Raw genomic sequence first — 25,622 nt, 5'->3', positions numbered from 1 at the left:
ATTTCCCATACAGTCATACTAAAACAGCAACAAGACACACAACTACATAAAATGTGACATAAACATTCCCCACTGTGATGGAAAGCAATAAAGTCTTCTCTTCTTTCCTCCTTTTCTCCCGCCGTGAGGGCAGTCGAACCATCCACAGTTAGGGTGATCGAAGCTCCCGCAGCCGGCGATCGAAGCCCCTACGTCGGGGCGGTCGAAGCTCTCGTGATCGTGGCGGTCGAAGCTCCGGTCGAGCTTGGAGCTCCCGAAGTCGGTCCCAGACCAGGGGCCGCGAGTTCCACGATGTTAAGCCCACAGGCTCCCGCGGTTGGAGCTTCCGAGGTCAATCCCCGACAGGGACTGCCAGCTCCACAATGTTAAAGTCCACAGGCTCCCACGATTGGAGCTCCCGAGGTCGATCCCTGTCAAAGAGACCGCCAGCTCGACGATGTTAAGTCCTGCAGGCTCCCACGGTTGGAGCTCCCAAAGTCGGTCCCCAGCAGAGGCCACCAGCTCCACGATGTTAGGCCGCAGTGCAGACGGAAAAAGTTGCATCTCTGTCGAGGAAAGAGATTAAAAAAGTTCCCCCTCCCCACATAATACAAAACTAAAAGTACCCTGAAACATACATTTATACCAAACTAAAACAACAAAGAAGGAAAACGACGAGACAGACTGTTGGCTAGGCAGCTATCGTTGGCGCCACCTGGCGACTGAATAAAACTTAGCTAAATTAATTTTCAGCTATAATACTGCAAAGACTTTTTCAAGGTTGCTCCTTTGCTGACGCACAGAGCTAATTGCAGGTAAGGAGAGCTAAATAGTTATGGTCACCCTGCTATAGGAATGATGTCGATAAGATGGAAAGAGTGCAGAGAAAATTTACGAGGACATTGCCCAGACGTGAGGGTTTGTTCTACAGGGAGAGTTTGGATAGGCTAAGACTTTATTCCTTGGAGCACATGAAGCTGAGGGATGACCTTAAAGGTGTATAAAATCATGAGGGGAAATAGATAGGATGAATGCATAGTCTTTTACCCAGAGTAGAGGGATCAAGAACCAGAGGGCACAGGTTTAAGGTGAGAGGGGAATAATTTAATAGGAACCTGAGGGACAACTTCTTCACACATGGGGGTGGTTGGTGTATGGAACGAGCTGCCAGAGGTAGTTGAGGCAGGAACTACAACTACATTTAAAAGACATTTGGACAGGTACATGGATAGGAAAGGTTGAGAGGGATATGGGCCAAACACGGGCAGATGGGTCTGGCGAAGAAGAGGCATCTTGGTCAGCATGGGCAAGTTGGGCCGAAGCGCCTGCTTCCCATCTGTGTGACTCCATGACTCAGCTGCAAAGAACGATGGAGGCTCTGTCACCATTCTCAAGCGTGAGGTCAATAGATGTTTGGAGAATCTATTGATCTCACGCAGTATTGGGCAATTGAGTGGGGCAATGGAGGTGGAGAAGCAGCCATGGACCCTGGACTCCAGGGACTACATTTTCTGCTGCACTTGCTCTTAAGGTTATAAAAGAGGGAGGTGGAGGTTTGCACTTAGGAATAATTAAGCAGGCCATGAAGATAAAAGTCTTAGAACCTCCCTGCTTTAAAGCTAACTGGGTACTTTTCAATTAAATAGCAGAGTATGTGGTATAAAAGTTAATTAAACGTGGTGTCAGAATCCGTCTTTATTCTTGATCCCTGATGGTCAGGATAATCAGCAGGGAGGGCTCCCTCTACTCAACACCTAATTATATTCCTTGCTCTTATACAACGCTGAACTTTTTATTTTATTAATGCTTTCTCTGAGACACGGTTCCGTTTGTCCCAATGGTCTGTAATTTGCACTGCAGTAATTATATTAGAACAGTGGCTGTTATGTTCACAGAACCCTCAGCTGACAAGCCATCCTGTTGTCATTTAATGTAATGTTACTTCACTATGTCAAGTTATCTGATACCAACACTGTCACATCACAACGTAATTAATGCCTTGTTCTTATCGATAAACTTTTGTAAATAATTAAGGAACCAGCATAAAATATCACGAAATAATGAAGACCAAAAAAGCACAAAGGCCGGAAGCAGGAGTGTTGAGCCATACATTGAGAAAGCCCAGGATCTCAAAAAGGCAGCAGGTAAGGAGGATGGAAAGATACTAAATATAGTCGTACCCTGGATTACAGAAGGCCTGACTTTCCGACTTTTATGTAAATTCTTCCTTTTCAAAATTAAACTTGGCTTAAGTAGTTCATACCTTTGGGGGGGGAAATGAGGGGGATGAGGGGTGATCTTATAAAAGTGTATGAAGATCATGAGAGGAATAGATAGGGTAAATGCACACCGTCTTTTACACAGAGGTGAATCTAGAACCAGAGGACATGGGTTTAAGTTGAGGGGGCGAAAGATTTAATAGGAACATGGGGGGGGGCAACACTTTTACACACAGGGCGGGCGGTAGGTGTCTGGAACGAGCTGCCGTAGGAGGTGAAGAGCTGGAGGCGAGAAAATACCAAGTAACTAAGTGTGAACATGTGTAACTGTGTATGCGCAAGTGCATGTGGTATGCCTGTGCAGTGTATAGGTGGGTATCTCAGTGTTACTGCGTGCTCACAGGTGTTTGTGCATGTGTGAACATGTGTGCATGTGGTCTTGAACTTGTGAGCATTGAATTCATGCGTGCATGTGCATACACAAGCGGCACGGTAGCGCAGCGGTAGAGTTGCTGCTTTACAGCGAATGCAGCGCCGGAGACTCAGGTTCGATCCTGACTACGGGTGCTGCACTGTAAGGAGTTTGTACGTTCTCCCCGTGACCTGCGTGGGTTTTCTCCGAGATCTTCGGTTTCCTCCCACACTCCAAAGACGTACAGGTATGTAGGTTAATTGGCTGGGTAAATGTAAAAATTGTCCCTAGTGGGTGTAGGATAGTGTTAATGTACGGGGATCGCTGGGCGGCACGGACTTGGAGGGCCGAAAAGGCCTGTTTCCGGCTGTATAGATATGATATGATGATACACACAAGTGCACCTACATCTTATTTCATATAACAATAAAGTATATCTGGATTAGGACATTTGGCACATCAAGTCTGCTCTGCCATTCAATCATGGCTGATGTATTTTTTCCTCTCAACCCCATTCTCCTACCTCTAATTATCCCTGGTGGTTATTGTACGTAACTAAACAGTGTTATATTAAAGTCCAACAGCCATGTTGTGGGCTATTGTTGTGCCCATGTGACCATCAATGGCCACTCTTTTATTTCCTCCATAAATGCCCTCGGGCTATGACCGCCTCTTTCTTGAATCTCTAAAGTTCTTCTGCGAATGATGCTCCCCACACAGAGGCAATATTTAGGAATTTTGTGGTAGTGAGAGTTAAGAATCAGTGGCATATGTCTGGATTAGGATGATATGTTATTTAATAGACGAATAGCGAGTCTTGGTGCTCCTTGTGTGTCTGGGGCCCCATTCAACTGCTGCTCCAGTTGCCAGCCAGCAGATCGGATCTCTTGCCCAAGAAAATGTCAGGAGCTCCTTTTCAGTAAATCATAAGACGTGGCAGCAAACATAGGGTCATGCAGCCCATCGAGTCACCTCTGCCATTCGGCTGATCTATTTTTCCCTCTCAACCCCATTCTCCTGCCTTCTCCCTGTAATCTTTGACGCTCTTACTATCAATCACCGTTTTAAAAATCTTTGATGCAAGAACCTATCAATCACCGTTTTAAAAATGCCCAATGACTTGGCCTGTGCTGCAGTCCTGTGGTGATGAATTCCGCAGATTCACCACCCTCTGGCGAAAGAAACTTCTCCTCATCTCCACTCTCAAGGCACATCATTTTATTCTGAGGCTGTGCCCCCTGGTCCTCGACTCTCCCACTAGTGGAAACATCATCTCCACGCCCACTCTACCTAGCCCCTTTTGAGTATAGATCTGCAACCAAAAAAAAAAGATAAAAAGGTGGCCAGAAGCAAGTCAACTCTTTCATATTCTCATTGTGCACTACAGCTTTTAGAAATAGCCAGAGGAAAAAAAACGGAATTTCCTCAAGTTAATGAAATCAACTTGGCAAATTACTGGTCCCAGTACAGTCCTCAACTTGATTGATGTGAGGCTGCCACTGTGCCAAGATTAACAAGGCTAAAATAACTCAAAAAGCAATTTACTTGTTTGAGTTAATGAGCGTATTTAAAATAGCAAACAGTGGTAAATTAAACCCAATGAGGTTTTTTTTATCCCACCTTTCCAACACACAAGCACTTGGCAAGCATCATTTTCAGGGGCACCAGAGGACTGAATAAAATTGCTAAATATTACAATCGGCGACCATTTGTGGCGGGCGTGTGGGTGTTTGACAAACAACAACACCTTTCTTCGATAAGGTTACCTGAAGCAATGATTGACTGATATTAACTTATTGGTTTTAGTGCTCCGGGAGAAAATGGAGGTGGCGTCTTGGTAAGTTCTTATTGTACTTATTGTACTTATTGTTCAATAAGTTCTTATTGTTCAATAAGTTCTTATTGTTCAATAAGTTCTTATTGTACTTATTCACCCCTGAGAAACCACAATTGTTACCAAAAATGGCCAACAGCACAGTGTTAATAAGCAGAGAACTGCAGATGCAGGTTGATACACAAAAGGACACAAAATACTGGAGTAACTCAGCAGGTCAGGCAGCATCTCTGGAGAACATGGATAGGTGATGTTTCGGGTCATAGAAACATAGAAAATAGGTGCATTCGGCCCTTCGAGCCAGCACCGCCATTCAATATGATCATGGCTGATCATCCTAAATCAGTGCCCCGTTCCTGCTTTTTCCCCATATCCCTTGATTCCATTAGCCCTAAGAGCTATATCTAACTCTCTCTTGAAAGCATCCAGTGAATTGGCCTCCACTGCCTTCTGTGGCAGAGAATTCCACAGATTCACAACTCTCTGGGTGAAAAAGTTTTTCCTCACCTCAGTCCTAAATGGCCCACCCCTTAAATTGTGATCCCTGGTTCTGGACTTCCCCCAACATGGGGAACATTTTTCCTGCATCTACCCTGTCCAATCCCTTAAAAAATAATAATTTTATATGTTTCTATAAGATCCATATATGTTTCTATAGAAGTGTTGGGACCCTTCTTTAAGACTTTAAATATAGATCGGCAAAAAAATTCTAACAAGGTAGTCAGAATCTGAAGAATGGTCTCGACCTTGGTGAAAAGCCTGGATAGAGGAGAGGTGGAGAGGATGTTTCCACTGGTGGGAGAGTCTAGAACCAGAGGGCACAGCCTCGGAATAAATAGACGTACCTTTTGAAAGGATATGAGGAGGAAATTATTTTGGTCCTTGGGGAACACTCAATGTCAGCACTAGATGTCAGCAAAGCATTCTCATTGAGAGATAAGGAGCTTTAATAGTGGAACAATACACTTCAAAAGGACTCAATGCATGTGGAGCATTCTGAGGTTGTGTAGATGTTGTTAATGGATGGGGGAGCTGTACGGGCTCTAACTGGCCAAGCCTTCACATTAACCTTCAGTCGGTTTGCCAACCATTTATCAACAGGAGAAGTAACAAAAAGCTGAGCATCGGTATCAGCACATCCTTTTAATGTTCCAATGACGCTGAGACAAACTATTGATAGACAAAAACGCTGGAGTAACTCAGCGAGACAGGCAACATCTCTGGAGAGAAGGAATGGGTGACGTTTTGGGTCGAGACCCTTCTTCAGACAAACTATTATTCCGCATTTAGAATATAGTGACATTTACGTTTTCAGTTGCTTGGCATTAAGAAACAGAGAGGAGTTACTTCAGTACAGGTGCTCCTCAGCTTACGATGGGCTTCTGTTGCGAGAAACCCATTGGAAACCGAAAATATCGTAAGTCGAAATGCATTTAATACACGCGATCACGTGGCCGGAAGCGAGCTGTGGCTCGCTACAGGTCGCTGCCGTTTGCACCATCGCAAAGTCGAAGCATCGTAAGCCAGGAAGCACCTGTATTACTTCACAAGCAATCAGGTTGGCATGGCCATTTATGTGTATGTGACAAATAAACGACTATTGACTATTGACTATTGACATGGACAGCATACAAAGCAATACCACTGTGGTATCTGCCTCCACCACGACCCCAAGCAGCATGTTCCAGGCACCCACCTCTCTCTGTATAAAACAATACCCCCTTCCCCCACATCCCCCTTTAATCTTTGTCTTTCTCACCTTTAAAGCTCTGCCCTCTAATCTTTTACATTTCCACCCTGTGAAAAAGGTTCTGACTGTCTACCCCATTTATGTTTCTCATAACCTCATACAATTCTATCAGGTCTCCCTCAACTGACGTTTCAGAGAAAACAATCCAAGTTTGTTCAACCTCTCCTTACAGGTAATACCCTCTAATACAAGAAGCATTCTCTGAAAACTCTCGTGCACCCTCTCCAATGACTTCACATTCTTTCTATAATGCAGTGACCAGAACTTGGAATTTAATACAGAGAAGTGTGAAGTGTTGCATTTTGGGACGTCGATCGAGGACAGGACCTACACAGTAAATGGTAGGCCTCTGGGTAGTGTTGTAGAGCAGAGGGATCTTGGAGTACAAGTGCATGGTTCCTTGAAGGTCGAGTTGCAGGTAGATAAGGTGGTCAAAAAAGCTTTTGGCACTTTGGCCTTCAACAGTCAGAGTATTGCGTATAGAAGTTGGGAGTTCATGTTGCAGTTGTATAAGACGTTGGTGAGCCCGCATTTAGAGTTGGGCCGAGGGGCCTGTTTCCACACCGTGTCAATCTATGACTCTATCTATGACTCTAACTGCACACAATATTCCAAATGTGGACTAACCAAAATCCTATAAAGGTACAATTCAGAAAGATTAGGCCCCTGACGTCTGCTCACTGTTGATTTTGACATTTACCATGTTTCCTCTGCTTTCACCGCACAGGAATTATCAATACAATGCACTTCGGATGAATGAAAGCCAGAAATACACAAGTAACCTCGTACAACCATACGTTACACCAAAGCCCAAGCCATGCATCAAAGAAGTAGGTAAGCAAGACCATGTTCCGAAAGAAAAAGTGGTTAAGCAATTCTTGCAATTGGAGCATAGGGGCAGATCACTTGATCTACGTGAAGACCTGCCCCAAGCCTCCCTTGAACTGCAACACATTGTAAGGCCAAAGTAGATGAGTAAATACCAACCCTATTTGAACTTCAATTACTCTGAATTCCCCAGTCTTCATACTCTAGTTTAGTTTGGTTTAGTTTAGAGATACAGTATGGAAACAGGCCCTTCAGCCCAAGAGTCTGTGCCGACCAGTGATCTCCGCACACTAACACTATCCAACACACACTAGGGACAATTTACAGAAGCCAATTAGCCTACAAACCTGTGCGTCTTTGGAGTGTGGGAGGAAACCTGAGCACCCAGAGAAATCCCACGCAGGTTACAGGGAGAATGTACAAACTCCATACAGACAGCACCCAGAGTCAGGATCAAACCTGTGTCTCTGGCGTTGTGAGGCCGCAACTCTATTGCTGATCCGCCATGCCGAATTAATTGATAAATTATAGGACGTAAGATGATTGTTGACAACTATGAACTGGAGTAAGATCGGGTAGAATTGCTACATTACAGGTGGCAAAACAGTTTAACTTGAAATACAACTATGCACAGTGCAAAGTGGAGGAAAATAACTGCAGATGCTGGTACAAATCGAAGGTATTACAAAATGCTGGAGTAACTCAGCAGGTCAGGCAGCGTCTATGAGAGAGGGAATGGGTGACGTTTCAGTCTGAAGAAGGGTCTCGACCCGAAACGTCACCCATTCCCTCTCTCCTAGATGCTGCCTGACCTGCTGAGTTACTCCAGCATTTTGTGATACACAGTGCAAATATTCTTCATAATTTAGTCCTTATACAAAATTGATGCATTGTCATTGCGACCCCTCCTAGACTAAAACAATCTTCCTCCAGTGTGTTGCATAGAACTGAGTGCAGTGTTCCCATGGGGTACGCCCAGAGCATTGTGCAGCCATAACATTATATTCATGACTTTGTAGTCTGGTCCCATTAGGTTAAAACCAGCATTTCATTAACTTTGTAAATTATTTTTCAGTCCTGCAAATGCCTGTCATCTATTCAAGGGCATTTGTTATGATTCAAAGTAAATTCATCTATTGATTTTCCTGTATGTTTTATTCGCCCATGGAATGTGGGTGCTATTGTCCAGGCCACCACCTAGGACCTATTCAGAATTGCCCCTTAAGGCGTTGATCTTGAACCATAGCAGCCCTGTTGAAGGTGCTTCCAATTGGCTGTAAGATCAGGAATTCCAGGATTTCAATGCACCATTGATGACAATGCACGGTTAACATGCAACAAAAGCCTTTCACTGTACCTCGGTACATGTGACAATAACTAAACTAAACGATGTTCCATGCCAGAAGGGCGTGCCATCTGGAAGGAAATGTTCAGAGAGTAGGTCCTCCATTGCTGCCCCTGGCCAATGGTTTGGTTCTGGAGATCAGGATTTTCTGCTGAAGAAACGTTGGTGAGTGGGTCCAGTGCAATTCTGGATCTGTGACCAGGGTATACCCCTGTTGAAACAAATAAAGAATAAAGGAAACAATTGGACAGTGCATCGTGGTGCAGCTGGTAGAGCCTCATAGCGCTGGAGATCTACGTTCGATTCTGACGTCGGGTGTGTCTGTGTGGAGTTTGCATGTTCACCTGTTACCGTTTGGGTTCCCTCCAGGTGCTCTGATTTCCTCCCACATCCCAAAGACGTATGGGTTTGTTGGTTAATTGACCACTGTAAATTGCCCCGAATGTGTAGGGAGTGGATGAGAAAGTGGGATAACATAAAGAAAGCCTATCGACACCTCGACTTCCTCAGAAGAGTGAAAAGATTTGGTACATCAACGAATAGCCTTTTGAAATTCTACAGGTATACAGTAAAGAGCATATTGACAGGTTGCATCACGGCCTGGTTCAGCAACTCGAATGAAGGAGATTACAAAAAGTAGTGGACACCACCCGGCCCATCATGGGTACTGACCTCCCCACCATCAAAGGGATTTAAAGGAGGAGTTGCCTCAAACTGCAGCCAGCATCATCAAGGCCCCACACCACCCTGGCCACGCTCTCATTTCACTCCTGCCATTGGCAAGAAGCAATAGGAGTCTAGTTTGAAAACTGTGACTTCCAGATTCAGGAGCAGCTTCTTCCCAGCAAACATCAGGCTCTTGAACACTACAAATATCAACTAAATTGACAACTATTAACTGTCTTGGTTGCATAAGGGACCTGGCACTTTGGTTTTGCACTAATATTTTTTTTTTAATTAAAATTTTGAATTTTCTTTGGTAATTATGTCATCTATGTTTACAGACATGTTATGCTGCCGCAAGTACGAATTTCATTGTTCCGTTTTCAGTTCATATGGCAATTAAGCCCTCTTGACATCTTCTTCTTCTTTCGTGTCCGTCATCCATGTTTCAAATGTTGACACCGCTGTCATCGTCCGTCCTGAAAAGGGCGCAAGCTTCCGGCGACAATCAGTGGGAGCCATCACTTGTTGCAATAGACGATGGTGGTGGCAGAATTAGCTCAGGACACTTCCAGTTTCCAGCCCCACGACGTGGACGCTTCTGCTACGTGCCCCCCTCTTGACATGAACGAGTGCGAACGGATGGCCGGTGTGGACTTGGTGGGCTGTTTCATGATTGGGGGGTTTTAAAGTTCATAAGTTAATTTAAGTTATAAGAGCAGAATTAGGCCATTCGACCCATCAAGTCTACTCCGCCATTCAATCATGGTGAATCTACCTTTCCCTCACAACCCCATTCTCCTGCCTTCTCGCCATAACCCCTGACATACTTACTAATCAAGAATCTGTCAATTTCTGCCTTAAAAATACCCATTGACGCAGGGCCGTTTTTACAGCATTATGGGCCCCCGGGCAAAGCAGTGTACTGGGGCCCCTACCGTTACTCTCCCCCACCCCCCTTTCCCTACCAGCCCCCCCCCCCCTGTCGTGCCGGAGAAAAGCACTTACCGAAAAGCACTTAGCGATGGACTTAGCGTGTTACATTGTTGCGAAAAGCACTTACAGATCGCTGTGAGAAGCACTTAGGGATGGAAAATGTTGCGAAAAAAGCACTTATTGAACCTACATTTTTAAAGTAGTATTTATTTATTGCAAGTCACTTAACATACACAGATCAGCATGGGGCCCCTATGCTCGTGGGGCCCCGGGCAAGTGCCCATCAGGCCCATGCGTTAAGACGGCCCTGCATTGACGGCCTCCACAACATCTGTGGCAATGAATTCCACAGATTCACCACCCTCTCACTAAAGAAATTCCTCATCATCATTCTAAAGGTGCGTCCCTTTATTCTGTGTCTACACTCTCCCACTAGTGGAAACATCCACTCCACATCCACTCTAAACAGGCCTTTCACTATTTGGTAAGTTTCAATGAGGTCCCCCCTCATCCTTCTAAAAAATAGGCAGTTTATGTTATCTTGCAGGCCATTGGGTTGCTTGAATGTTGTTGTTTTTTTACTCAGATAATGCATCTTTGGATTCAACGTATGCTGTCCCTGCTGCCTTATGCTTGAATATACCCAACCCTCCCATGGATACAGATTCAGATGAAATCTATGATGTAAGCTTTTACTAACTCCATGTTAAAGATGCGGTACCACAGAGTTCATGAGAGGAAAGCAAGACTTTTCCAATGTACTGATTATTTGAACCCAGGACAAAATGAGTTGGTTCACTCGCAATAAAGCTCTTTATAAATTGAATCCACAGAGTATACACTTCCAGGTTTTATGCCAAGAGTGTATGGTGCTCATCAAATCCTAATTAAACCCATATAACATAAAAATAATTATTTTGTTCTTGATTTCCCTGACAATTTTTCCGCCCAAAATTGCATGTTTCTTTATAAAAATGACTCCCTAAAATTCTCCAGTGTGTGATTCAGAATGGGCCATTTTGATTTTGGTTCTGGTTAGATTGATTTCCAGGGACCAAAATATGAGATTTAACCCAAGAGCATTAATTTTATGACTGATTTTTATTTTAAAGTCATCTTTAAGAATTTTTTTGTTTCAGTCCTGTAAAAAAAAGAATCGGTGATGTACTGTTTAACTTCAGAATGTAGTAATGGATCTGTGGAGAAAGGAACTGCAGATGCCGGTTCATGCCAAAGATAGATACAAAGTGCTGGAGCAAGTCAGCGGGTCAGGCACCATCTCTGGAGAAAAAGGATGGGTGATGTTTCATGTCGGGTCCCTTCTTCAGACTGAAAGTGACTTACAATCTGAGGAAGGGTCCCAATTTCGAAGCACTTTGCTTTGGCACTTTGTGTCGATCTTTAATAATGGATCCCGCAGGAAATATTATCTTCTCAAAGATAAATGACAAGTGAATTCAATTAGCTTAAAGCATCTTAGAATGTGGAAGACATGTTTTAATTATTTCTAATATTATTTGTTAGGCTGAGTCTGCTGAATTTAGATTTTTTTTGTAATATATTATTAGTGATTGCGTATTTAAGCTGATTGAATCTTTAACCTTCACCGGTAAGGATAGAGTTGATGCTTAATTTGACTCATTGTCTGCATCAATTCTTTTTATGTCTTTTCTGTTCTAAATTTCTCTGATCAATCTCAGCCAATGTAGATTAAGTGCATCATCCATCAGGCAGACCGAAGAGCAGATCTATTTAGGTAAAGAACTGAATGTTTTTCTGCACTGTCTGAGGGACGTTGGCCTGGGACTTTTTCTTGGGAAACTATCTCCCGCATGCTATCTCGAAGGAGATAGCTTTAAGGTCAGAGGGGGACAGTTTAATGGGGATGTGTGGGAAGTTGTTCTACACACAGAGTGGTGAGTGCCAGGTATTTTAAAAGACCCATGCACCCAAGGAAAATGGCTCATCCAGCTTTTGCTATGATCTGAGAGCTCAGTCCTGCATTGCTGCACCCCACATTGCCATCACCACTTGAAAGGTCGTGCCCAGGGATTCCAATGGAGTTAAAACTCTGTTTTCCCAATATCCAGGTTCCACCGCGAAGAATGTGATGCTGAACTGGTGCTCCCAGGAAAAAGGCAGGAGCACAAGTTTAAAGGGGACCGGGACGATCATGAAAGCACAAACAGCTTCAGAGGCTCAATGTTTGAACAGGAATCTGCATGAAAACCCTGCCACTGCATAACAAGAACATTGTATTTAATTCTCCTTCTTGCATTGTATAGATTGTCGGCTAACTCACAGCAGTTTTACATATTATTTGCTTTCAATGTACATTGAGACTGCATTTTGAGATCACTGCCCCAGAGATTAAAAAGTATGTCAAAACTTGTTTGCTGACTTTTGGTAGGGAACCAGTACAATGGGAAAAAATGAAGTGACAAAGCTATTGGCAGCCTGTAGTCATTTTTTCCCCACAGCCATTTTAATTATTTTCTTATTTTGCTTAGTCATTTTCTGTTTTAATTGTGTTTCCTCTGGAAAAGGAATGAGAAATCCATTACAAAGTTATTATTTCATCAAGAATGCCAAGCAAAGCTTACTTCATTAGGAAAAGCTAAGTGCATCATTTAATATTTAATGAGCTACATTGAGTGAAATCTTCCTTCATTTCTTTAATCAAGCTGTCATGGATGTTTTTATAATAATTAGATTCAGATGAGCGCATTCACACTAATAAAAACAAGGAGCAGTTGATCTGCCTTCTTAACGTGATATGGCTTTGGAAGGATGTTTACATAGTCAACCTTCACTACTGCTGGATGTCCCACAGCTCAACAGCAAATGAAGCTCCTTGCAAATACTAATCACTGTGATATAGGAAAAAGCAACAAGCTCCCAAAACTGCCAGGTGGTTGATTTAGAAATGCAGATTGAAAGATAAATGCCATTCAGGCCACAAAGGAAAACTTCACTTCCTTCCCTGAAACAGTACCGTAGGATTTTCCATATCTACTCATGGACGAGGAACGGCCCTTGATTAACACTCCATCTAATCCACAAAGTGGCAATGTCAGTAATGTGTACTTCATTGAGTCTACATTTCCAAGCTCAAGTTTCCAGAGTGGGATTTGAACTCACGATCCTTTGATTCAGGGAGACAGAGGTTCACATGTACCTCCTCTAATGTCATCAACTGCATCCGCAGTTCCCGATGTGCACTCCTGTACATAGTCGAGAACAAACGTAGACTCGGCGACGGTTTAACTGAACACTTATGCTTGGTCCAGTCAGGGTCTACGGGATCTCCCAGGGTCTACTGGAGCTAACCATTTCAACTCCCTTTCCCATTCCCACCCTGACCTTTCCGTCCTGGGCCTCCTCCATTGCCAGTGTTTTGGCAAATTGGAGGAGCAGCACTTCATATTTCGCTTGAGCAGTTTACAATCCAACAGCACGAACTTCGATTTGTCTAATTTAATGTAACCACTGCAATCCCTCCTCCTGCCCCCCACCCACCCCCAACCTAGACATCCTACCAGTTCCACTGTTCCCATCCCTTTGTCATCCCCTCTTCCCCAGCCAACAATTGGCCATTATGGGCTCCACCCTTCCTTGGTCATCTGCTCTGGCCTTTTCTTACATCCAGTCCCCCACTGCTTTCCTTTCAGTCTGAAGAAGGGTTCCAAACCAAGTCGCCTGTTCCTTTTCTCCAGAGGTGCCTCCTGACCCACTGAGTTACGCCATTACTTTGTGTCTGTCTTCATTTCCTTCCTATATCACAAAAATACATTTCTGGTCACAATTCCACCACTATTACAACAATCTATTGTCTTATTACTATCACAAAGCAAGTACATTTCTAAAGTACTTCATCACAAGCTTGTCGGATGACCAGAGACTGTGTAAGGTGCCTAAGTCTAGTTATCCAAGGCTTTCTGAGCATTCTGTGACCTCATTTTACTGTTAGTCAAGTTTCGGTGTAATCTTGTCAACTAAGACTATAAAACCGTACTAAAGTCACACTCGGCAGATCAGCTGGCCTCCTGGTGCACACCAGTGCGGCAAGTAACAGTAGAGTTGCTGCCTTACAGCGTCTGGACGGAGTTTGTATGTTCTCCCCTAACTTGTGTGGGGTTTTTTTTTTATACTTCATGTTTAGTTTTTTTAGTTTAGAGATACAGTGCGGAAACAGGCCCTTCGGCCCACCGGGTCCGCGCTGACCAGCGATCCCTGCATATTATCCTACACACACTAGAGACATTTTTTTACATTTGCCGAGCCAATTTACCTGCATACCTGTACGTCTTTGGAGTGTGGAAGGAAACCGAAGATCTCGGAGAAAACCCATGCGGTCACGGGGAGAATGTACAAACTCCGTACAGAGAGCTCCCGTAGTCGGGATCGAACCTGGGTCTCCGGCGCTGCAAGCGCTGTAAGGCAGCAACTCTACCGCTGTGCCACCGTGATGCCCATGTAAAACCTGTTACATTGCATCTTTTTAAAACATGAAGTATAAAAGTTCCCTTTTATTACATTTTGTCCTAATACATCTTAATCCCAGTGGGTGTGCTCTGTACCTTACATTGTTTGTTTGTCCTCCAACTTTCGCTTTGATTTCAGTCAATATAAAACTATATTACTATTTCATCAGCATCGCAACAAGGCAGTCTGCACCTGACACTTAGTTCATACCACTAATTGCTTGCCACATTATCTTTATATCGTTTGCTCAGCTGTAAAACAGTCTCCAGGTCTCAAGGGAAAGGGTCATTGAACTGTTGGACGCTGAAGGAAAAAAATACAGAAATATTATGCAGTTTAATTAATGATGAGGAATTATAACCTGAGCTTTCATATCAAATACAGAACAGATGGTTGAACCTCTGGAGATTAGGGTCATATAACTATGCTTTTTTTTTTTGCAGTTAATTTCTAATTCACTCGTTTCAAGGACTCAAACATACTCTCGGCCTTTAGAAAAAAAATTATTATCAAAACTAAATTTATTCAATTATTCACAATAATAAAATTTACAAAACAAAACATTAACACACCCACCACCATAATGCAAAGATTACCAAAAATTCTTGTTACTAAATATCAAATAACAATGTTACAATCCTAGGTATTTATTCACAAAATGCTGGAGTAACTCAGCAGGTCAGGCAGCATCTCAGGAGAGAAGGAATGGGTGACGTTTTGGGTCGAGACCCTTCTTCAGACTGATGTCAGGGGGGGGGCGGTCCCTCCCCCCTGACATCAGTCTGAAGAAGGGTCTCGACCCGAAACGTCACCCATTCCTTCTCTCCTGAGATGCTGCCTGACCTGCTGAGTTACTCCAGCATTTTGTGAATAAATACCTTCAATTTGTACCAGCATCTGCAGTTATTTTCTTATACTTCTTATGTTACAATCCTGATCCAGGATACAGTTAACCCCCTGCGGTGCCCAGCGGTTCCGGAAATCCCCCATGGTGTCTGTGGACATCGTGTGTTTTCTATCAAGGGACACCTGGGCACGGACGTAACCCACCTGGGCACGGACGTAACCCACCTGGGCACGGACGTAACCCACCTGGGCAGCGGGTGGTGGAGCAAATAAAACCATTGCAACCTAAAGAAACATTAAGCAAAATATTAGGTTGGGGGCTTTATAATGTAATTGTGTCCCACCTTTAACATGAACAACATGGAGACACCTGTACCTTTTGTTGCTGTGTAACCATCTGAATGTGTTTGCAGAAGACTTTGAATTGTGTAAATATTATCCATGGTAGATAACAGCAAGACTGTTCATGTGTAATCTGCGACATTACAATTGTTGAATATAACCCCACCCGATATATTGATGGTCAGTCGACATTCAAAATGCCAGCGCAGCCAATTAAAGATATGTTATTACCTTTCCTGGGATGGCAGGACTTTCATATGAAGAAAGACTGGATAGACTCGGCTTGTACTCGCTGGAATTTAGAAGATTGAGGGGGGATCTTATAGAAACTTACAAAATTCTTAAGGGGTTGGACAGGCTAGATGCAGGAAGATTGTTCCCGATGTTGGGGAAGTCCAGAACAAGGGGTCACAGTTTAAGGATAAGGGGGAAGTCTTTTAGGACCGAGATGAGAACTTTTTTTTTCACACAGAGAGTGGTGAGTCTGTGGAATTCTCTGCCACAGAAGGTAGTTGAGGCCAGTTCATTGGCGATATTTAAGAGGGAGTTAGATGAGGCCCTTGTGGCTAAAGGGATCAGGGGGTATGGAGAGAAGGCAGGTACGGGATACTGAGTTGGATGATCAGCCATAATCATATTGAATGGCGGTGCAGGCTCGAATGGCCTACTCCTGCACCTATTTTCTATGTTTCTATGTTTCTATGTACAACAAACACCCTCTTCTTTTAGACAGACACAACATTCTGGAGTAATTGAGTGGGTCAGGTGGCATCTCTGGAGAAAAAGGAATAGATGATGTTCTGGGTCGAGACCCTTCTTCAGACACGGCCCCAAACATCAACTATTCTTTTTCTCCGGAGATGCTGCCTGACCCGCTGAGTTACTCCAGCATTTTGTGTCTATCTTCAGTGTAAACCAGCATCTGCAGCTCCTTCCTGCATCCTCTTTTCATCAATATGGAGCTTTTTTCCATAATCTCTATTGATTTAGTATTAATCAAAACTGTGCTTTACTTGCAGTTTGCAAACAACCACCATCAAGTTATAGTAAACCCTCGTTTTAGCGGACCTCTTGATATCAGATTTTGATTCTAGCGAACTGACCTGCTGACCTTCACTGCCAGGCTGGGCTGCCAATGCCACCCTCAGCCCCTGCCACCCCGCCGCCCGCTCTCACTGCCGACCCTTACCTGCACACCAGCTGCCCGTGGGCCACGACCAGTGACTGCGCCGATCCTTGCCTCTCTACCGGCCATCAGCTCACCTGGATCCCAGGCCCAGTTCCAAACCGAGAGTCTGAAGAAGGGTCTGACCCGAGACGGCACCTATCCATGTTCTCCAGAAATGCCATCTGACCCATTGAGTTACTATTGTTTGTTTCTACTATTTATACAATGATAATCTCTTACTCGGTTATAGTGGGCAATCAGCAATAATGGACACCCCCCCCCCCCCCCTAAAGTCTACTATAAGGTTTGCCGTACAACATTGACAGTATAATCCGGAGCACATACGGACTCCCACAGTGCAAACTGTTCTCCGAAGGCCTCCACAGCTCCCATGGACACAGCACACTGAGCGAATACCATCCATCGATCACCCATTCACTCTTCATTATCTTCACTAGTTCTTCATTCTCATCCTACTTTCTCATCCACTACCTACACAGTCAGGGCAATTTTACAGAGGCCAATTAACCTGCAAACCCAGGCAGTAGGAGTAAACTGGAAGACCCGGAGGAAACCCACGCGGTCACAAGGAGAACATGCCAACTCCACACAGACGGCACCCGAGGCCAGGGTCAAACCCCGGTCTTTGGTGCCGTGAGGCAGCCATTCTACCAGTTGTGCCACAGAGGCCTGTATTCTAACAATTGGAAATCTTCAACTGAGACCTAAACAAAATGACCAGCCAATTATTATCGCACCATGTGAAACAGAACAGAGAAAGGGTCTCCACCCAAAGCATCACCTCTTCCTTTTCTCCAGTGATGCTGAGTGCCTCCAGCCAGTTTGAATGCTTTGCTTCAAATACTGCAGCAATTATTTGGAAACTATGTCAACTATTGGCGAGAAACATCTCTCGGGTAGAACAGAAATGCAAATAATTTTTTCCTTCCTCTTGGCTCAATAGATGGCAAATCTTAAATCAAAGCACCAGCAATGATAATGCATCATAATTGACCCCTAAAAAAATAATCCATGATGCCTCCTTTTGAGATTAATCAGACATCACGGAAACAGGCCCTTCAGCCGAACTCGTCTATGCTGACCATGATGCCCCATCTAAGCTGCAACTCTAAAGACAAGACTTGATACATCAGTGGATCCACTTAAAGGTCATAGAAACATTCCAGTGGCTTTCTGATGCAGGGGAGCTTAGCAGGGTATTACTAGCAGAGCAGGACAGGCTAGTCATCGCAAACTCAAACATAGCAGCAGATGAGCCTCCTGCCGATTCATGCAAAAAAAATTCTCGGTAGCAACCTGAAGTTCTTCAGACTGAAGAAGGGTCTTGACCCGAAACGTCACCCATTCCTTCTCTCCTGAGCTGCTGCCTGTCCCGCTGAGTTACTCCAGCTTTTTGTGTCTATCTTGCATTTATCATTTGCCAGCTCGTGCCCCGTCCCTTCCTTTCACAGCTTTCCAACAGTTATCCTCCCTCCTCTCCACCATTTTGTGTCCATCTTCGGTTTAAACCAACATCTGCAGTTCCTTCCCACACAAGCTGGTTCACTTAGTATGAAGTCTGCATTTGCAAACAATTCACTTTCTGGTATGAAGTCTGCATTCGCAAACAAATCAATTATAACCTTCAAGAAAGGAGAGAAAATAAATGTAAACAAGCACAACCAATTTTAAAGTAGGGTTTATTTCCCATTTTTCCAGTAACAATGTCTCCACACAAATAAATACAGTTTATTGCACCATCTACACTGTGCACCATAACAGTTGTACAAAATAAAACACAGGGCATCGCCAACATATAAATTAAACACGCATACAGAAGTCATTTGGGTAACGGACACATACTAATTTTTACCACGATAATGCTTGGCTTAATAAACTGAACACATGTACGCTGGTCATGTCTGCCGTTTATACCATAGTTCTCCCAAACCATTTTGCTCCTGATCCAAGGAGGTTTGGAGTGGAGATCAAGTCCGATCTGATAAGGGATGAAGTAAAAATCCATGGGAGAACTGATCCTGAACCAGTGGCTATTTTATAGCTCATATTTTGAATAGTTCTAACATTGCTTTATATAATAAACCAATAGTTTACAGTAGCGAATGACCTATTTTTCTTCAATCACCTGCTCTTTGGTGCAACAATTTAAATAGAAAATGCTTCAATAATGACACTAAGGTTTTCTTCAGTGTTTTTTTCTGGGAGTGCACTGCTGTAGACAATATGACATGTCGGGCTTGATAGTTCTGATAGCGCCAACACCAAGTATTAACCTCATCAAGTATCATTGTGGTTGCTTATTAATTGCCTCCCTCCCGTTACCTAAGAGGATCACTTGGGATAATTAGGGGCACTGATGCCTGCAGTCACATAATGAATTTTCCAAAACACACCGACTTAAAAGATCAAACCCCTTGGTGCCTTAAGTTCCAGTTCTCCATTTCACAACACTCTGATAATTCTGACAATAAAATGGCATCTGAGCTTCATTGAATTGCTGGCCAAGTCTGTGACTGGCCTCGTTCAAAAAGGTAGATTGTGACAACATTTATCTTTGGAACTTTAAAACGCCAATCTGCCCTGTGGGAGGAGAGAGCTTGCTGAGAGTTTGACGTTTTCAATGTTGTTTGAAACATCACAGAATTGATTTTCAATTGTCACTAGCAGGAGTACATGATTGATATAATCCAGGCAACAAAAATCACAACTGCCACATAAATAAACACACTCTAGCTTTGGAAATAGCATAACAGAGAGCCTGCCAGCTGTTACAGAACTGCACAGTGTCTGCTTCAATTGGAGAAGGATGTATGATCCCAATCTCCCAATCTACCTTGCACTTTTTTTATCTGCACTTTCTCTATAATAGTAACAGTAATTCTAAACAGTAATTCCATAAGACTAATACAACACTGTTTTATTTATCTTTTTGCACTCCCTGTTGTACTCATGTATGATTTGATTGTAACACGTATGTCGTATGATTTGCCTGGACTGGGAACCCAAATCAATGTCGACTTGCTCTCTGGCATAAAAAATGGGAGCTGAATGGTTAATAGCTCTTCTTTGGACAATGATTATAATCCATCTACTCATTGTTAGTCCTCTCTGCCAAAATAGACTGGAGGGCAAAGATACTAGAGGAACAAGAAATTGCCTATACTGAAGTGTAGTACGCAAAGGAACCATTTTAGTAGGCAAAACCCGCCGTTCGTTTTGCCTCTCGCAGTGTAATCAGTGTTTTAGGGGAACAGCATGTGTGATTATACCATTATACCATTAAAATGCAGAATATCAATTTCATCTATCAATTCACAGATTTTTGTTATTTTTCTTTTTAAATGTTTCTGCAAGTTTCTGCTTACTAAAATGGCGCCATGACATACTACAGTTTTTAGGGTCGAGTGGTCTATCTTGTTCCTCTAGTATCTTTGCTGGAGGGCCTCTCAATGGCCCATGGTGCTTCAGTCAATGGCCATGGAGATTCAACTGTATTCCTTCACCAACTGTTGCTAATTGTTCCACCTGAAGTGTTAATGGAACCATTAATCATTATTTCACTAGGGAGGGCATTAATGTTCCTCCATTTATCTGTTTATCCAAGGTACCTTTCTCCAAGGTAACTTTAATTTACATTTCAGCTCCAGCTAACGAATAGGTAGCTTCCTGCCAGGAATATAAACCAAGAATTCATGAGAGCATTTAATTCACAACTCTTGTGATCTTGCTGCGATTAGGAGTGTGACTGGGAACTTTAATTAGACAGTAACGTTAAATCGTTAATATTTTCAGCTGCTTTTCAATGGTATTTGCAGGATTACATCCCAACATAAATTCTGTTTCTATAACTCTCGTACAGCTAAAGCACGTGGACATTTTTGGCCTGCTTGTGTTTACATGGAGATATATATTAAACTGTTCTAACTACAGGTCCACCACCAATTTTCCGGCAACTGATGGTCCGGCACCTCCTTTAATCCAAACAAAATGACGAGAACGCGCTTGAAACATCCCCCTGGAAGCCCCCCCCCGAAAATGTGGCACCTAGGCTGGGTGGGGCGGCCAATCATGACATCATCGGGTCTTCCGCAGCCGGACAAATCGGCGGGTCAAATTTGCCCCCTGCAGCCAGGACTCTGAAATCCCAGCCCAGCCGGAGCCAGCAGATCTGTTCCTAGAGCTAACTTCCAAGGCCGACTTTGCGGGCCGGTGTCTCAGCCCCTCAGGCAGACCGTTCTGGTACCGTTTGACGTCTCTCGGAGGCCATGACCACTGTCGATCCGGCAAAGCGGATATTCTGGCAGGGCTCCGGAAACAAGGGTGCTGGAAAACGGGTGGTGGACCTCGTTGTTTTCTCTTGGTCCCTGAGCTTCAGCTGGTTTGTGGGATCCAAATCTCTTTGGGTGACCTTTCCCGCTGGGCATGGGAGGGAGGGGGGGGGGGTGTGAGGTAAATGTAATTGACCTGAGAAAGACCCCAATTCCAAACCAAGGTTGACTAATTGAGGGAGGTGTCCCATAGATCGTATACACCACAGAATGTGGTTGTGAAGGAAGGCACTCTGTTACATCTTATAATGACAATCCTGCTAATTGTCATACATGGAAGTGCCCCCCATTTTATTGTTGACCTTGCATGTGTTGGCCTGGACCCAGTAAGACAGAAACAAATCAACATGCAATACTTCAGAAAAGGCTTTCGACAAAAACATTCATTTCATGATTCTTAAAGCTTTTTCTTAAATACTCATAAAAGTATGTTATTTTAAAGAGCTGGAATTTAATGAAAGAAGCAAAACTGGAAACACCTTTGCACACAAAGTGCTGGAGGAACTCAGTGGGTCAGGCAGCATCTGTGGAGGGTACAGAGAGGCTGGGACCCTTCTTTGGACTGATTGAAGTAGGGGGAGAAAACTGGAAAAGAGAGGCAATGACAGGACAAAGCCTGGCAAGTGATAGGTGGATATAGGTGATACGGGTTTGATTTTACCCCCCTCCCCCTCCCCCACTACAGGCACTCTGCCTATCAAACCCCGCTTCTTTTTTTGTTGTTTATCATGGATTTTATAAAGTACTGTTTAGACATCTGCTGTGCTGCTACAAGTATGAATTTCATTGTTCCGTTTCGGGACATTTGACAATAAAACATTCGTGACACTGTGCTCTAATTAAATATGAAGCCTGTTTATCTCGTCACCATAATGCTTCCTGGGTCCACAGCACAAGCTAAACCTGATTACAATACACCTGATTCTATTTACAACTACTCTGAAAACTAAACTTCTAATTCCTACACCAGTAAACCCACTATCAGCAAGTCACTTGCTTTCATTATACATAGTAACTATTTTTTTTAAATCACAAAATATTTCTATTTTATACTTTTGATTCTCAAAAGTAGAATATATTAAGATGCTTTAAAGTACCTTAAATGCACTTGGCTTCAACATAGAATCTCAGCAGGAGCTAGGCTTGTGCATTTCACATGGCTTTTGTGTCTTGTTAAAACATGTGTGGGGCCATTCAGTGCTTTTGAGTATTTGGCACTTCAGCATCCCTGAGATAAATGGTCTTCAAGAGGAACAGGCAGCTGCCTCGATGTGACCATGAGCAATAACCATGTAACTGAGAAACGATCATAGAAAGTATACTCAAAATCGTATAAATTCGTATAACGGACGTACCTTTAGAAAGGGGATTTCATTGCCACAGACAGCTGTGGAGGCCAAGTCAATTGATATTTTTAAGGCAGGGATTGACAAATTCTTGATTAGTGAGGGTGTCAAAAATTATGAGAAGGCAAGGGAATGGGATTGAGAGGAAAAGATAGATCAGCCATGGTTGAATGGCAGGGTATACTAGATGGGCTGAATGGCCAAATTCTGCTCCTCGAACTCATGAACAAAGGAAGTCAAAGATTATGTTAAATTGAAAAATCGGGTATACAAAGTGGAAAGGGCTCGTGGTAAGTTAGAGGACAGGAAGCTTTAGGATCTAGACACAAAAGATTTTAACAGCTCATAGGAAGGAAGAAAATTAATTATGAGAGAAAATGTACATGTAATATTAAAGAAGAGTGCCAATGGATGTGTAAATGGAAGAAGGCAGCACCGCAAGGCTGGAAACCCTTAGAGAATGAGGCTGGTGAATTAATAACAGGAAACAAGATGGACAATTTGTCATATCAATTTTTTTAATGTCTTTACTGTGGAGGACACTGCAAAGACTGTGAAGATTACAGGTGGTCGAATTTCAGATAACATGGGGGAAAATACCAATCACAAATGGGATTGGTGTAGATAGGTAAAAGGGTTTGCAGGGACGTGGTGGGCTGAAGTACCTGTTATTATGTTGCCCTACTCCATGACTCTTTGACTCCAATCCATTCCCAACCTTAGTTCCAGTGGGGGATCTTCCTAGGCTGTGTCCTTGGAGCTAATAAAATGCAAGCGCATTCTTGGTCTGGAAGCACCAACACAATCAAAACCCAGTTGGATTGGGACACTTCTTCAGACTGATTGGGGTTAGTCGGGGGGGGAGGGGAAGCAGGAAGAGATGGGGTGTGACAAAGCCTGGTGAGTGATAGGTGGATACAGGCTGGGGGAGGGGGAGTGGTTGACTGACAGATGGTTGGACAAAAATTGACCACAAATCATTATGGATGATTAGAACTAAAAAAAATAGCAACAGACTGCTCATTGAAAGTTAACATTTGCGGGGTTTGCTGTGGGGGTTATTTGAAGAAATGAATGTGGGAGGTTTTAAGTTAAGTTCAAGCATGTGTTGGACTGGATGAATTACAGATTCCCTGAGTGAATGGAGAAGTTAGCAGTGGTGCATTCATCATGATCATTTCTGCAGTTTGGTATCAATTATTTATTCCCACTCCCTGTAATACAAAACACTTTGCAATCCCATTTGGAAATTCCAAGTTTCCAGTCAGGGATTGGCTCCTGGAAAGCCTTCTAATCTTTAATTTCCACTTTATTGTGCATGATGTTTAAACATCTGTCAAGTTCTGCTCAATTATAAATTTTACAATGGCCAATGATTCAAGCGGGTCTCTACCCCTTTTGGCAACCAGCATCCTTACCTTCAGCAAGGATACTTCACCCTCCCAGGATGACTTACAAGAAACTATCAGGGGCAGATTGGAGGGTGATAATTCACACCATTGAAGGGACAGTTACTGTTGCTGCTGAGGTGAACTGTTGATGGTCTTGGGCGGGCTGCTGATGTGACAAAAATCTACAAACCCTTGTTGAAGTATACAACATTAATAGCTGAATTTTTTGCCTGAATCAGAGCCTGAAGTTCTGGTTCAAGTCTGGAAACCTTCATGGTGCTGTGGAAATAGAAAATGAAAAAGGTAAAACTGGTTAATAGCATTAAGGATTTCTTTCCCTCCGTGTTGCTATAGACACATCCCCTGACAAGCAACTAGTTCATCTTCGCTTTAGCAAACTGCTCCGGCTTCAGCTTTGTATGGACAACCTGAAGCAACAGTGCCAAATGACCATGATGTCTGACTAGCTGACCCTCTCAACTTGTTCCTTCTTCTTGTGGGCAGTTAAAGAGGTGGGGAGGGGGGAGAGGGGGAAGGGGGAGGGGGAGGGGGAGAGGGAGGGGGAGAGGATGGGGGAGAGGGAGGGGGAGGGAGAGGGGGAGGGGGAGAGGGAGGGGGAGAGGGAGGGGGAGAGGGAGGGGAGAGGGAGGGGGAGAGGGAGGGGGAGAGGGAGGGGGAGGGGGAGAGGGAGGGGGAGGGGGAGGGGGAGAGGGAGGGGGAGAGGGAGGGGGAGAGGGAGGGGGAGAGGGAGGGGGAGAGGGAGGGGGAGGGGGAGAGGGAGAGGGACAGGGACAGAAATAGGTTCAATAGTTATGAATGTTTATGATGCCACAAATATTAAACATTCTTGAACTAGTCAAAACGAATCAAGCTGTTTTTTAAAAAATGGTAAACGATTCAAAAATTTCAAATAGAAATTAAAATGCTAGAGAACTCTTTGAAAAACTGGAAGTGATAAGTAGAGAAGACTCATCACAGAGCAGATGGGTGAAGGAAGATGAAGAGTGAAATGTAGAACTGGCTTCTCCACTCATCGCCACCAGCCATGGTCACCATCTCCACCCTCCTCTCTCCCACCTGAAACATGTATCAACCAACTCCCCCTCAGCTGGATCAGTCTGAAGAAAGGTCACCCATTCCTTCTCTCCAGAGCTGCTGCCTGTCCCACTGAATTACTCCAGCTTTTTGTGTCTATCTGGCTTCTATGACTTGCCAGCCCGTGCCCCGTCCCTTCCTCTCACAGCTTTCCAACAGTTATCCTCACTCCTCTCCATCAGTCTGGAGTACATGGGATATATCTGGTTCCCGGACAAAAACGTCATCTGTTTAATTTTGCCTGACCAGGCGAGTTCCTCCAGCAGTTTGTGTATTTACTCAAGGTCCCAGCAGCTGCAACCATTTGGCTCTAGATTTGGACATTACTCCCATTAATACCACATAATACTTTTCATTTCTTTTTTTTTTTTTAAAGGTTTTACCCAATAGTTTAATAAATATTCTTGTTAATCCACTAACTTTAAAGCAAATTTGAGAAACGGAGCTCCAGTGAGCCAAATACAAGGATTTCCGATCAATGGGATAGCTATTCGGAATTTCAATGCGTCGATCCTTGCAGGATTTATCCATATAAGCAGGCAGCTGAGGTAACCGGGCTAATGCAGCACCACCAGGTGGCGATGCACTCACTGCACGAACATCTACTAATCAAGTACCACATTCAAACACTGAT

The 25,622-nt window shown here is 43.7% G+C and overlaps 1 protein-coding gene and 1 long non-coding RNA gene across 2 annotated transcripts in view; one reads left to right on the top strand and one right to left on the bottom strand.

Annotated features, from left to right (window-relative positions):
- The first annotated feature begins 6,920 nt into the window (after window positions 1–6,920).
- LOC144600922 (uncharacterized) lies at window positions 6,921–12,198 on the top strand. Its single transcript, XR_013548198.1, has 3 exons — window positions 6,921–7,028; window positions 10,553–10,650; window positions 12,057–12,198. It is a non-coding gene; the product is annotated as an uncharacterized LOC144600922 (long non-coding RNA).
- Window positions 12,199–18,518: 6,320 nt separating this feature from the next.
- The window catches only part of sfxn3 (sideroflexin 3), a 36,535-nt gene continuing 29,431 nt past the window's right edge, over window positions 18,519–25,622 (bottom strand). Inside the window, exon 11 of the mRNA XM_078413400.1 lies at window positions 18,519–24,172. Within this exon, the coding sequence (XP_078269526.1) occupies window positions 24,076–24,172 (97 nt within the window). The 3' untranslated portion in view covers window positions 18,519–24,075. The remainder of the gene's footprint in view (window positions 24,173–25,622) is intronic.

The sequence above is a fragment of the Rhinoraja longicauda genome, chromosome 16, assembly GCF_053455715.1.
Source record: "Rhinoraja longicauda isolate Sanriku21f chromosome 16, sRhiLon1.1, whole genome shotgun sequence".
Classification (NCBI taxonomy): domain Eukaryota; kingdom Metazoa; phylum Chordata; class Chondrichthyes; order Rajiformes; family Arhynchobatidae; genus Rhinoraja; species Rhinoraja longicauda.
Note: the sequence above shows the minus strand (reverse complement) of the source record. Positions and strands in the feature narration are given on the sequence as shown.